This window comes from Marmota monax, unplaced genomic scaffold (assembly GCF_021218885.2).
Source record: "Marmota monax isolate L192 unplaced genomic scaffold, Marmota_monax_Labrador192_F-V1.1 WCK01_AAM20220418_F8-fsc00031, whole genome shotgun sequence".
In the NCBI taxonomy this organism is placed as follows: domain Eukaryota; kingdom Metazoa; phylum Chordata; class Mammalia; order Rodentia; family Sciuridae; genus Marmota; species Marmota monax.
Window position 1 is genome coordinate 4650392 of NW_026695197.1, and position 14010 is coordinate 4664401.

Sequence of the window (14010 nt, forward strand, 5' to 3'; positions counted from 1 at the left end):
TGATGTATAAAAGAGGCAGAACACTCTCACTTCTTGGATACCAGGATGCCAGCTTTTGCTCCCTTCTCCCTCCTCATTTCAAACATGATTTCTTCCAACACTCACTTTACTTCCTGAGAGAAGTCTGTATTGCATCTTTTTAAATAAACCCTGCTTTATATGCTTGCCTCAGCGTGCTTCTCTAATGTCCTACTTCAACATGTAAGGAAGCAGGACTCCTCACCGATAACTGGCCGTGTCATAGATTAAATAACAAAATTCTTTTTTCCTGGGTGGGGTGAAGAGACAATGCTCTGCTTTCATGCTATATTCTAGGAAGGAATCCCCTGAACTGTGGGGTGACAGCTTCCACATGGAGTCTGAGATGAGGTGACATATTCCTATGCAGTGTAATAGGTGATTAATGATTTATTTTAAATAACTCAGTGAATAAATAAATGAATAAATGTATAATTTCTGAATTCTGTGATGCCGGGAAGTGTCCCCGCAGAGCCTGGCACACTTCACTACAGACAGTCCTCAGACTCATGTCCCTGTGTGATTCCTTCACAAGCCCACATCACTTAATGATGGTGTTCCTACCCAAGCACACCCATGACAGTTACTCTGATTACATCCAGCTATTTGTTCACTCACACTATTAAAAAAAAAATATATAGCACATGTCCAACTATAGTCTGATGGAGAAAGTATTTGAAACTTAGTTAAAACAACTATGTCCTAGACTAACTTTACTTCTACTTAACTGTATATGTGGTAAATCACCAAGGTACTCTGCTCCTTCCCAAGTTCCTCAACCATAAAGTTATTTTTTACAAAGGAAGGCAACATTTCTTTATAAAATGTGATCCTTTTAAATAGACATGACAGTAGAGTGTATTTTTGCATATTATACATATATGGAGTATAACATCTCATTCTTGTTGCTGTACACAATGTGGAGTGACACTGGTTGTATATTCATATATGAACACACGAAAGTTATATCCAATTCATTCTACTGTCTTTCCTATTCCCTTCCACCCTCCCTCCCTTTCCTTCATTTCCCTTTGTCTAATCCACTGAACCTCCCTCCCCACTCCCCTTAATGTGTGTTAGCATCTGCATATCAGAGAGCATATTCGGCCTTTGGTTTGTTGAGATTGGCTTATTTCCTTCCTTTAACATAATAGTCTCCAGTTCCATTCCTTTACTGGCAAATGCCATAATTTCATTCTTTATGGCTGACAAATATTCCATTGTGTATGTATACCACAGTTTCTTTATCCATTCATGTGTCGAAGGGCACTAGGTTGGTTCCATAGTTGAGCTATCGTGAATTGAGCTGCTATAAACATTGATGTGGCCGCATCACTGCAGTATGCTGATTTTAAGTCCTTTCGGTATATGCCAAGGAGTGGGATATCTGGGTCAAATGGTGGTTCCATTCCATTCTCCGTACTGCTTTCCAGAATAGCTGCACTACTTTGCAGTCCCACCAGCAAGGTCTGAGTGTAGCTTTTCCCCCACATCTTCACTTACATTTGTTGTTTCTTGTATTCTTAATAATTTCAATTCCAATTTCAGTAAGATGGAATCTCAGTGTAGTTTTAATTTGCATTTCTCTAATTGCTAGTGATGTTGAACATTTTTCATATATTTATTGACAATTTGTATTTCTTATTCTGTGAAGTGTCTGCTCAGTTCCTTTGCCCATTTATTGATTTGGGTTATTTCTTTTCTTCTTTTTTGATGTTACACTTTTTGAGTTCTTTAGGATATCCTAGAGATTAATGCTCTATTTGAGATGCAGGTGGCCAAAGATTTTTCTCTCATTCTGTAGGCTCTCTCTTCATGTTCTTTATTGTTTCCTTTGCTGTGAAGAAGCTTTTTAGTTTGATATAATCCCATTTATTGATTCTTGATTTTACTTCTTACACTTTAGGAGTCTTGTTGAGGAAATCAGTTCCTAAGCTGACATAATGGAGATTTGGACTCAATTCTTCTAGTAGGTATAGGTTCTCTAGTCTAATGCCTAGGTCCTTGATCTACTTTGAGTCGAGTTTTGTGTAGGGTGAGAGAAAGGGATATAATTACATTTTGGTACATATGGATTTCCAGTTTTTGAAGCAGCATTTGTTGAAGAGGCTATCTCTTCTCCAATATATGTTATTGTGCCTTTGTTTAGTATGAGATAACTGTATTTTATGTGGGTCTGCCTCTATGTCTTCTGCACCATTGGTCTTTATGTCTGTGGTACCAATACCACACTGTTTTTGCTACTATAGCTCCGTAGTATAATTTAAGGTCTGATATTGTGATGCTTCCTGCTTCTCTTTTCCTGGTGAGGATTGCTAAGGCTATTCTGGGCCTCTTATGTTTTCAAATTGATCTCATGACAACCTTTTCTATTTCTATGAAGAACATCATTAGAATTTTAATAGGAATTGCATTAAATTTGTAAGGCACTTTTGGCTGTATAACCATTTTGACAATATTAATTCTGCCTATCCAAAAAACATGGGAAATCTTTCCATATTCTAAGGTCTTCTTCAATTTCCTTCTTTAGTGTTCTGTAGTTTTCACTGTAGAGATCTTTCACCTCTTTTGATATATTCATTCCCATTTTTTTTCGAGGCTACTGTGAATGGAATAGTTTTCCTAATTTATCTTTCAGTTCATTTATCACAGATGTATAGGAATGCAATTGATTTATGGTTGTTAATTTTATAGCCTGATATTTGCTGAATTAATTTATGAGTTCTAGAAGTTTTCTGGTATAGTTTTTTGGGTCTTCTAAATATAGAATCATGTTGTGGGCAAACAGAGATAGTTTGAGCTCTTCTTTTCCTGTTCTCACCCCTTTAATTTCTTTCTTCTGTCTAACTCTTCTGGCTAGAGTTTCCAGGACTATGTTGAATAGAAGTGATGAGAGAGGGCATCAAAAGGCAACATTTCTAACGATGCTTCTAGTTCATAGGTTTTACATTTGAGAGTTATGAAACATATCTAAAATCCCTGTGTGAATTAAATTTCTTCTTAAATAAGTTGTCCTTTCTTCTGAAAACTGTCACTGAAAAAAGTGGCTCCAATGAGATATAATTGGGGAAATAATTAGTGGATCAAACAATCGTTTTCAGTTGGACACTGGATAAATAATACATGTTGTATAATTTATTTGGATTCTGAAAAGTTTTGTAAAATATGATGAGACATATATTGGACTGTTTAATTAATGTTACAGTAAAGAGGTAGTATTAGAATTAGGAAATGGCTTGGATGTAAGAAAAACTTGAGTTGCATTCCCAATGCAATCTCCCTCTGTTTGGATGATCTTATGAGACACTCAATCTCAGTTACACATCTTACATAGGGGATAAGGATGATAATAACAATTATTGTTTCCTTTGCTGTGAAAATTTTTTTCAGGATTATTGAAGGGAACAATGTTTTCAAATTTTACAATAAAAATACCTGGTCCACATACATGCTTATAAAATGCTGGCTTACACTGTGATCATTTATATTCCCTTCGTTTAAAAGCACTGGGATTTGAAGTATGCAAGAGTTAAACTCTATAAGTGGTTTATGAAAAAATTTTAAAATGTTTTTAACCAGTTTGGAAAGAGATCTGGTTTTCAGCCAACAGACCACATCGACATTTGCATGCTGGCTTAACTTATCTTTCTTTGCGGGCTGAAGAATTTCAGGTGGCATTTCAAACAAATACATGATGATTTCATCAAAATATTCATGGGTATTTTTAAAGGAAAATATAGAAAATATATTTTAAAGCACCTTATTAAAATAATAAAAATGTCTGTATTCATACAGAAGTAAAACCTATTTTTCAGATTCTTTTCTTCATTCATTTCTGGTGTTATTTGTAATTTTGACATTTGAGAAGTTTCAGATTGGATTCTCTTCTATCGTTACCCATGAACAGGGCAAATTAGAGTTTTACATAATTGCTTTTGCCTGTTTCTGATTTTTAAAGGGGAAAATATCAATTGCTGCAAATTTTAAAAGTACAGGATAGTATCAAGAAACACACAAATAAAGCAAACACAATACTATTACCGAGAATAATATTATAGCATTCTCACATTTGAAACTTCTGCATGTAGAATTGTAGTAAGGAAAGGGACATTACTTTTAATTTGTTTTACTCTTCCATCAGGCTTTCCTTGCTACTCTTAGCCTAATAATACAAAGAAGTATAGAATATGTGATTTTTGTAGAAAGAGAAATATTCCCTCAGAAGTACAATAATTACAACATAATTATTTATCACAAAGAAAAGGACTCAGGTTCAGAAGCAATGAAATCAATGTAAAACAGGAAAAATACACACAAAATTCACTAAGATCCATTTTATCTGACAAAGGAATTCAACAAGGGAATCAGTGGTTGAATGACGCTTTTGTGTACCCCCAAAATAAACTGGCCAGAGGACTAAAACCTACATCCACAGTAAATGCTGCAATATCAAAGAAATGGACGAAAATATTAAAGGGTTTTCTCCTTTTTTGATGGCCAAATTCCGTCCTGTAAGCAGTGCATTAGACGCTAATGACATACGATTTCTCACTGACAGATTTAACAGCATCAATAAGGCCTCTCTGTCCATTGCAGCAAATTGATCCTACATGACACTGACAAGGGCAGCCTGCACTTAATGACCTCCATCGCTGAAGGATGGAAATGAAAAATGACTGGAAGTCCAAATAAATCTTTGAAAGTTTCCCTGAAACAGGTGTGCTGAAAGGGATTCATCTGAGGGATCACAAACATAAACCCGATCTAACATTCTCCATTGTCTGCTCATGCCAAGGTCTCATTCCTTGTCAAGATTTGCTTTAATTTAAAAAAAAAAAAATGTGGTCATGACAATTTTGTCCTAACTATGGCAATAGAATGCCAGGAAAAGGCATGACTCTTCACTATTTATGCAGAAATCTAATATGTTTGTCATTGGCCACCAAAGGATTCTATGTAAACTAGAAACAAAAGTTCGTACAATTTGTTTTTGTCTTCCCCTTGATTAGAGAAGAAAATAAGAGATAGAAATTGATCATTTTTCTTCCCCAATGACCAGGAATGCATAGAACGTGTTTAACTGCAATAATAATGTTAAATGCTTGAAATGACTGGATATATTCCCCATGGATGCAGAGATACTTTTTCTTTGAACCCTGCACCATGGTTTGAGGACAGATAGTTGCTTTCTTAATTCTTTTCTGAACACATTTACTTCTTGATCTACCTTCATCTTCTACTGTTTCAACACAAATTTGTAAGAGAAAAACTACACCCTTTTTTTCCCCATGTATAGGCCAGAAGCTTTGACTCTCATCTGAGCAGATGGATGAGAAACAGAGGGGAGTTTACAAGCAGCTACAAGCAGCATACCAGATGAATGCCACAGTCACTTACAGCCACACAGTGTCCTTTTATTTTCCAACTAACTTACTATGAGTGTCATTTTTAAAAAATTCCTGAATAATTGCTTGTATAGGTAAATTTTTACACACGAGAAAACTGAGGTTGGAAAGGTTCAGTAACTCACCAAAATCACTGAGTTCATGATGGGGGAGTCTATGTTCAAATTTCATCCTTCTGCTCTCCCAGTATTCACAAGAATAAGAGGTAGGTGTAGCACCAGAATTCTAAACTCTAATTTATAGAGCAGCAGCATGGGCAATACCCACAGGAGAAAAGACACAGTGTACTGGTTGTTGTACATAGGTAAATTATTTTAAAAAAAACTCATGCCTCTATTTTTTAAAATTCAAATCCGGGGGGTGGGGGCAAAGATTGAAAGAAAATAACTATATCTTGCCACTAAGTAACTAAAGACCATGGAGGAAGTAGCTATATATTAACACTTGTACAATGCAGCTGTTTTACTCTCCTGCTGTCACCATGACAGAGTTTTCACAAATTTTTAGAATATTTATAATTCCCTGCAATAGCTATCAGAGAAAGTCAGCTTTTTTTTCCCCCAAAGTTTCTAGTTAATCCTTTTATCAAGTAAACATATATCAAAAGGAAGACTTAGAGGCCAATCATGGAAAGTCACCTACAATTAGAATTGAAATTTGAAGACTTTGATAACATGTTATGTCCAAAAAATAAAAAAAAGAAATTTGGGACTAATGGTCACAGCAACTAAAAGCAAATTAGTATAGGATGGTGGAGTAGAAACGAAGTTTCTCATGCCTCAAGTATTCTTTCAAAATTCTATTTCAACTTTTGATATAAATATAAAATAAAACTTTACAAATAAAAACATGCTATTTTTTTGTGTGGCATAGGACCACCATAACAATGAAGACCTCAAACTGACCAATTTTTACTTTTTGTAATAAATATGTCAAATAAGTGATTAAAAAAATTTTTAAATACCTCTTTCTTATCTCTAACAGAAGCATCAATTGATAGCTTTCTGCTATATATATTGAAGAATTTGTCCTTTTCGACTAAGAAAATTTCCAGTAGTTTTTGATATTCTTGAGCTAAATGTAGATTTTCTTCCAGGGAATTATCTTGCAATTTCTAGAAGATAAAATTAAGACCATTTGTTTGTTTAATTTTTTTCCCATCTTTAGAATTACTTAAAAGTGTTATAATATGTAGTATAGAAAAGTAACAAAATAACCAAAAAATTGTTTCCCCTGAAATCTATACCCATTTTCAATTTAATAATTTCCTTTCTCAATGCAGATTAATTTTTTAGCATTGATTCCCTCCATCACTCCTCCTGGAAGGAGAATCTTGGGAGGGTCTTTTCAGAATCCCAGTAGTTGTTTTTTAATTTCCCAGCCCCTTTTCCTTTCCTCTGACCCTATGCTCAAACCACTAGAAGACAATTTGCTTAGAATTTAACCCCTAAGAGGTTTAGAGTGCTGGCACTCATAAAAAACATTCAAAACAGGAGGAAAGAATTAAAGCATAGGGAAGTCAACATTTAGAAGTACCCAGAGCCACTATTTATTAATAATATACTTTAACTGTGTAAAAGGTTATATATGACTTTGTGAGAAGTTGAGAACTTTATACCTCCCTTCATGACAAAATAAATATTTGCCAAATCTAATGCAAACACTTTAGAAAATAATTTTGCATCATTACCCAAAAGCAAACTAAGGGACAATCTGTAATTTTATGTTAGATGCATGAATTCAGTTTAGTTGATGACTCCTTATATTTCTTGCACAGAAATTTTTCTTTGAAAAATACAAAATGTATCAACAGACTTGAATATTTTCAAACCTGTTAATTCAGGCATTTGTCTTATGGGATTCTATTCTAAATTTTTAAAATCTTTATTCATTACAATACTATTCATAGCAGCAAAAAAGTTTTTAAAACCCATAAATGCATATAAATCATGATAATGATAATGATGATTAAATTACTAGATACAAAAATAACTCTTATGAAGCAATTAGAAATGTTTCTTTGTGAAAATTGCCGTCACATCAAACCTTTAGTATAAGTTGTTAAAAAATATATGTGGTATAAGAATGTACATAGGAAAAATCTAATTTAGCAGAAAATTGCCTTACAAATATTTCTGTATTTACACACTTGAAGATTTATTAAGGTCAGTAAACATATTTCTCATGATAGCCTGTATCCATATTGATCCCCAGAGATTAATACTATGTCATAGGTGTTCTTCAAAAAGACAAAATGATGAACTGAGAATCATTTAATATGCCCTTGTCCTAATTCTGGCACAATAATTTAGAACTTTAAAGCCTATCTAGTAAAATTGCCTAAAATCATGGAGAATTGTCTTTTGTTAGGAGGGCACAGTTCTATGAAAATATTCCTTTGGTGGAGGCACTTTTTTAAAAAATGGCTGGATAACATTTTTATACCATAACACTAATATTGAAATCTAATCCTGAAGTTACTGACTTGAAACACTGAGTCAGCTTTTGCATTTGCTGCGAACAACTTTGATGAGGAAAAGTTTATTTTGGCTCATGATATCAGAGGTTCAATCCTTGGTCCACTGACTCCATAGCTCTGGAACCAAGGTGGGCAGAACATCATGGCAGAAGAGCATAGCGGAGGGAAGCTGCTCAGGACATAGCAACCAGGAAGCAGAAAGAAAAGTCTATTCACCAGGGACAAAATATAAATCCCCGAAACATACTCCCCATGATCTTCTTCCTCAAGCCATACCTTACCTGTCGTTAGTTACCACCCAGTTAGTCCATATCAGAGGATTAATCCATAGATTAGGTTAAAGCTCTCATAATCAAATCATTTCACCTTGGAACATTTTTGCATTTTCTCATACATGAACTTTTGAAGGACAACTCATATTGAAACAATAACACACTGATAATGTTCAACTGGAGGTGGAAGTGGGACTCATTTCAAGTTTCGGGCTGTTTTGTTGCATTTAACATAAAGACAGTTCATATCTTGTTTTTCAGTTACCTTTCTTTCAAGTCCTAGATGGCTACTATAAACATTCAATTTGAAAAGAGTGTTGTAAAAGTTGGGGAATTGGTATTTATCATATTTAGTGAAATTTAATGAGGAAATATTTGTTCAGTTATACCTTACTCACTATGCAATATGCAGTTTTATTTCCAAATGCATATATTTCAATTTCTGAATGACATCAATTCCTACCACTTTATATGCTATAATTAGAGCAGACTCCATGATATTAAATTATGTGGTTATGCCAATTGCCAATAAATCATCAAAACACTGTTGTATCGGTCACAATATTTTATATTATCATTCCTCAGTAATGAACATATAGAAGGATTTACCGATTCACTACCTATTCCTGAAAGTCAATGACCTTCAAAAATGAAATGAAGTTTTTAAAATTTTAAATCACAGTATTTAACTGACATTGCAAGTGTTTTTCTATATTTTACTATGGTTTCATCTCATAAATCGGACTTGTGTAATTTTAACCATTAGTATTATAACATGCAAATGAAACAAAAAAGGAATGATAATTATTGGTGGAAGTATGTCTGGGGAAAATAATGCCACCACTACTGAAGTTGAACAACTTGTAAAAGGACAGCAGTAAAAGGTAATTAATGTGGGCACAAAAGTGTAGGTCAGGAATATAACAAGTAAAAATGAAAACAAAGAAAAATAAGAGAATAAGATGATTTTTAAGCCTTTAAATTCATCAAATCCAGCTGAATTTATTAGTAATATCTTTCAAGTTCTCTCTGATATGTGGATGCTAACACACAATGCAGGTGGGGAATAGAAGTTCATTGGATTAGACAAAGGGGAGTGAAGGGAAGGGAGGAAGGATGGGAATAGGAAAGACAGTAGAATGAATCAGACATAATTTTATTTTTTCACATATAAACAAACAACCAGTGTAACTCCACATCATGTTCAACCACAAGAATGAGATCCTAATTAGAATAAGTTATACTCTACATATGTATGTATAATATGTCAAAATACATTCTACTGTCACATATATCTAAAAAGAACAAATAAAAATATGTAACATTTAAAAATTAAAAAAATCTTAAATCTTTCATGTTAAGGTCTTGGTTAAATATGAGTTTGAAAAGTATATTTTTGGATCTAAAAGTATTAATGAAAATTTTGATTACAATCTCTGTAAGTTAAAATAACTGCATTGAGTTGATTTATAATTTCATTTCATTTATTTATTCATTCATTCATTTGTTCAGTTACTTTTAAATAATAAAAGCTTTGAATATGATTTTAATTTAATAACAACTGTATGCCAGATTCTCAGACACAATAATGTGCCTCAAGGAGTTTGTTCTTATGGAAGAGATTTTTATGTAAAAGTTACACAAATACTAATTAGATGATAAAATTCTGAATCTGTTGTGCTTTTTGTTTCCATACTTATTAAATTTATCCAAAATTCTAAATAAATATAGCACTTTCTCAAAGCTAAATTTATTGCTATTTATTCAATTCATGTTATTAACGATATTAAGTTATTTGGAATATGTCTTTAAAAAAATAACTTTATTTCTTCTTTTTTTTTTTTAAATGTGGTGCTGAGGAGCAAACCCAGTGCCTCACATGTGCTAAGGCAAATGCTCTACCACTGAGCCACAACCTCAGTTCTTAGAATACATCTTGATAAAGAAAACAGGCATGCCAAATGTCTCTTAACAGTTTCCATATCATTTAGAATTTAGTTAGGAAAATATTTAGCTTGATGTTGATTTGTTCTCTATTATCTCAAGTCATTTGTTAAACCTCAGTGTTTAGAGGATGTGACAACTTCTTATATCCCTATTTTATTAGGAAATAAAAATTAAGTTTATATAGAGATGAACAAAAGCTAGATTGTGAGTCCCATGAGTGCTGAGACCATCATTTTGCTCACCCCTAAAATGCGTCACACAGAGCACAGCTGCAGTGAGTAGGTGTTTGGCTTTTCAGCAAGTTAGGGAATGAATGATTATACATACCAGTTAGGACCTGCATATATTTTGCATGTTTAAACCACATATTTTATTTGCCACCATCAATGAAATAGTCTATTAATAATTTTTAAAAATCACCTATTATAATGGACACAGTTATTGACACTATTTGATGCTACACTACTGAGAAATAAAGATCTTAAATACATAAAGATAATTCACGCAGTATGTTTATGCACTGAAAATTACTCTAACAATATACCACAGCATCCAGGCTTAACCAGTTATTTATTTGCAGTACCTCAGTGATTTTCACAAGGTATATGAAGCCCTTAAAACTATAGCTAGCACTTTTGGGATACATGCTCAGCCTCTGATATCAAAGGGTTGAAGAACCATTGCTAAAGAAATAGTTGACTTCCTTCCCTGTCAGTTAAAGGGCTGGAAAAAGAGGCCAGACTGAGACTCAAAATATCCACATAGTGTTTCTCTATTATTTTTTTTCACTTGACTTTTCTTATTCTTTAAGCTTTAGATTTCACCTCAGACATTTCCTCTGGTTTCTCCATTTTCAGTTTATTTTTCCCACTGTTTTCTTTTTTCTCTCTGCTTCACTCTACTGGTAAGTGGGGAATAAGAAATTTCCATCAGAGAACTGGGTTCTTTGGGACAAAAATATGAAGCATATTGTACATTTCACCTTGTGGTACATAGCCAAGAACTTCAAAAGGAGGCCAAACTTGAATGTTAACTCATGGATTCCACACTTAATGGAAAAGAACTAAGACTGACACAGTAACCTTAGTGAGAAAGAACACTATCTAGGACAATAAATCTTCATTCTAACTGGAGGTATGATGTAAGACAATAAGAAAATGATAATAAGAATTAGAATCAGAGTAGCAGTTACCATTAGGGAGTGCTTACTATAGCCAAGAACTACTCTAAGAAAGCAGTATTACTGAATTTATTCTGATAGCAATTATCTAAAATGTTACTATCCCTATTTTATAGTCAGGGAAGACAAGGCAAAAAGGAATTAGGTGGGGTGAATTGGATTTTCCAAAAATATCCACAGCAATATTTTCAGTTCCACATGATTTTCCAAAACTTTGTCACTTTCTCTAAAAAGGTGAAGTCTTTTTCTCCTTCTCTGGACCTCTGGTAGACATGTGACCTCTGCAACATAGTTCTATCAACTATGATAGAAATGATGCTGTGCCTTTTGGGCTAGTTTATCAAAAAGTATAGTTTCTGACTGGCCTTCTCTTTGGCACCATTCACCCTTGGATCCAATCACCATGTTGTTAGGAGCCCATGCCCCATGGAGGGGCCAGGAAACAGAGGAGCCAGTAAGGATTCCCCAGCACAAGTCTTGGCCAACAGCATCCATTGTGACTGAACGAATCATCTAAAGAAGAGTCCTGACCCTAGTCTTCAAGTTCTCCAGATGATGGTCCAGAAAGCGTGAAATAAAGGCAATCCATCCCGAATGTACCATGTTCAAATTTCTGACACACAGAATCATGAGTAGCCATTTTAGACAATGAAGTTTTGAGGTGTTTGTTATATGACGATAACAACTGAAACACCAGGTATCTTGTGTAAGATTGCACAGCTACTAAGTGGAGTAGCTTAGCTTTGCATCCAGGCAGATTGGCTCTTAACTATTTGACATACACGAGCCAGCATTCTGAAACATTATACAAGGCTGTCTTCATAAAGCCTAATGACATCAATCAATCAAACTAAATAATTGAATTGCCTTGCTTTGAGTCCAGTTCCATTAAGCAACTTTTTAATAATAATCCAAATAACACATAGGTTGTAGACACAAATAAAATGGGCTGTTAAAGGAAATTAGAACTTTGGCCCCTTGGAAGCTAGTCTTCACTGTCAGTCCATGAGGGCATATTGATTATATATAATAAGTCTCTTGAGTTTTTTGATCTACTTTATTCCTTATTCCATGTTTTGATTAGGCATGATGTATTCACTGGCAAGGCCAAGTTCATGGACCTTCCAAGTGGAGGCCTATAGAACTCTGCACTGTGGTTGAATGCAGCACAGTAATATTACCATTGAGACTGGTGGAATTCAGCCAGGATCATTTACCCTGAGAAGATACTAAAACTATTTGCACTTTTGTTTTTTTTTAATTTAAGAAGAACTATCAGCTAAAAAATAATTATAAGGAAAAAACTCTTGATTCAAACATTCTAGAGAAGTGTTTATGATTAAAATATCTGCACTGTTCATATATATGCAGAACATCCACATAGCTGTCTTTAAGTACATTACTGTTAATAAAATTATCATGATGCCCATGATTAAAGTTGGGGTAACATGTCATCTATGCTTTCAGTTATTCTTAATATAGGCATCTGCAGCCATTTCACCAAAGGGGCCAGGTACTTCTTTCAATTATGTGTTTTAAGAGAGCTGTCATTGTCTGATGCAGTTCTAAATCTAGGGTCCTGATATAATTATCTGCTGCTATCTCTGCTGATCATTTCTGATGATCTGTCTGTCATCTCCTGATTCTTTGTTACTAATAGTTTACTACAGATAGCTCCTTGCTTTCTTGCTTCTCACCGGGGCTCTGCTGGCTGTTAATGCCACGTCTGTATTCCTGTACAAACTGCCCCACACTTGCTTCAGTCCCATGGCTGGAAAGAATTGACTTCCTGCCAGAACGTCCAGAAAACAAAAGTTGTATTGCTAGTATTTATTGATTAATTTTACTCCAGAGCATCCCCACATCTAGCTTTTCATTCATTTATTTATTTGTTCATTCAACCATGTGTTGAGCAAACCCTTAGTAAGTTTCCTCTATGGGTCCAGCTCTACAGCTAGTGTGGGGATGAAAATGGATAAGATATGATCTTGTTCACCAGGGATTACAGGCCAAAGAAGGTGGAGGGAGAAGTGTACACAAATCTATCTGAGGTACATTGGAATCGATTCTATATGGTAGGGAAGCAGGAACAGAAAAGCCTTCATAGAAGAAATAATCCATGACTCGAATCTTAGAACAGTCATTTTACTGTTCAGGGATCAGAGCTGCCTTACTGCATGAGCCCGTATGTATTTGAGGAAATTTGGAGGAGTTAAGAGTCAAAAGCAATGTTTTCTTGTCCCCTTTAGGATTATTAGATTGTTGTTTGGCCATCTGTTGATTACTACCTAACTTGTGAGTTAAACTTTGGCAGATGGTATATTCTGCTATATCTTGACTTGAAAGTATCATGGTGTAGACAAAGAAACGTACCTGCACATTTAGTATCCCTTGTAACTAACATTGTAACTAATGCTCAATTCCCAGGGCTGATGTTTCAGTGGCATTCATCCTATACACATGCTCACACTATTGATCCCATACCATTAAATCCCCACAGTCCTCACATACGCCTTTGGCACAGCTCTGCCAGCCTGGAGCATTGTACTGGTAGTCTTGCATGCAATGAAGTTTGATGTCATTAAAGCAAGCGTTGGTACTAAGACTGATTCACAGTGCATGCAAGTGAGATTTTAGAATAGAGACAGGGGGTCTCCAAGTCTCTTTGTGAGCACTTGTTTCAAGAGCACCCCCCTCAATTCATGGGCA

The 14010-nt window shown here is 34.6% G+C and overlaps 1 protein-coding gene across 1 annotated transcript in view; it reads right to left on the reverse strand.

The window, feature by feature from the left end:
• Positions 1 to 14010, reverse strand: part of Ccdc178 (coiled-coil domain containing 178) — a 394311-nt gene that overhangs the window by 149315 nt on the left and 230986 nt on the right. Inside the window, exon 17 of the mRNA XM_046428324.1 lies at positions 6388 to 6537. Within this exon, the coding sequence (XP_046284280.1) occupies positions 6388 to 6537 (150 nt within the window). The remainder of the gene's footprint in view (positions 1 to 6387; positions 6538 to 14010) is intronic.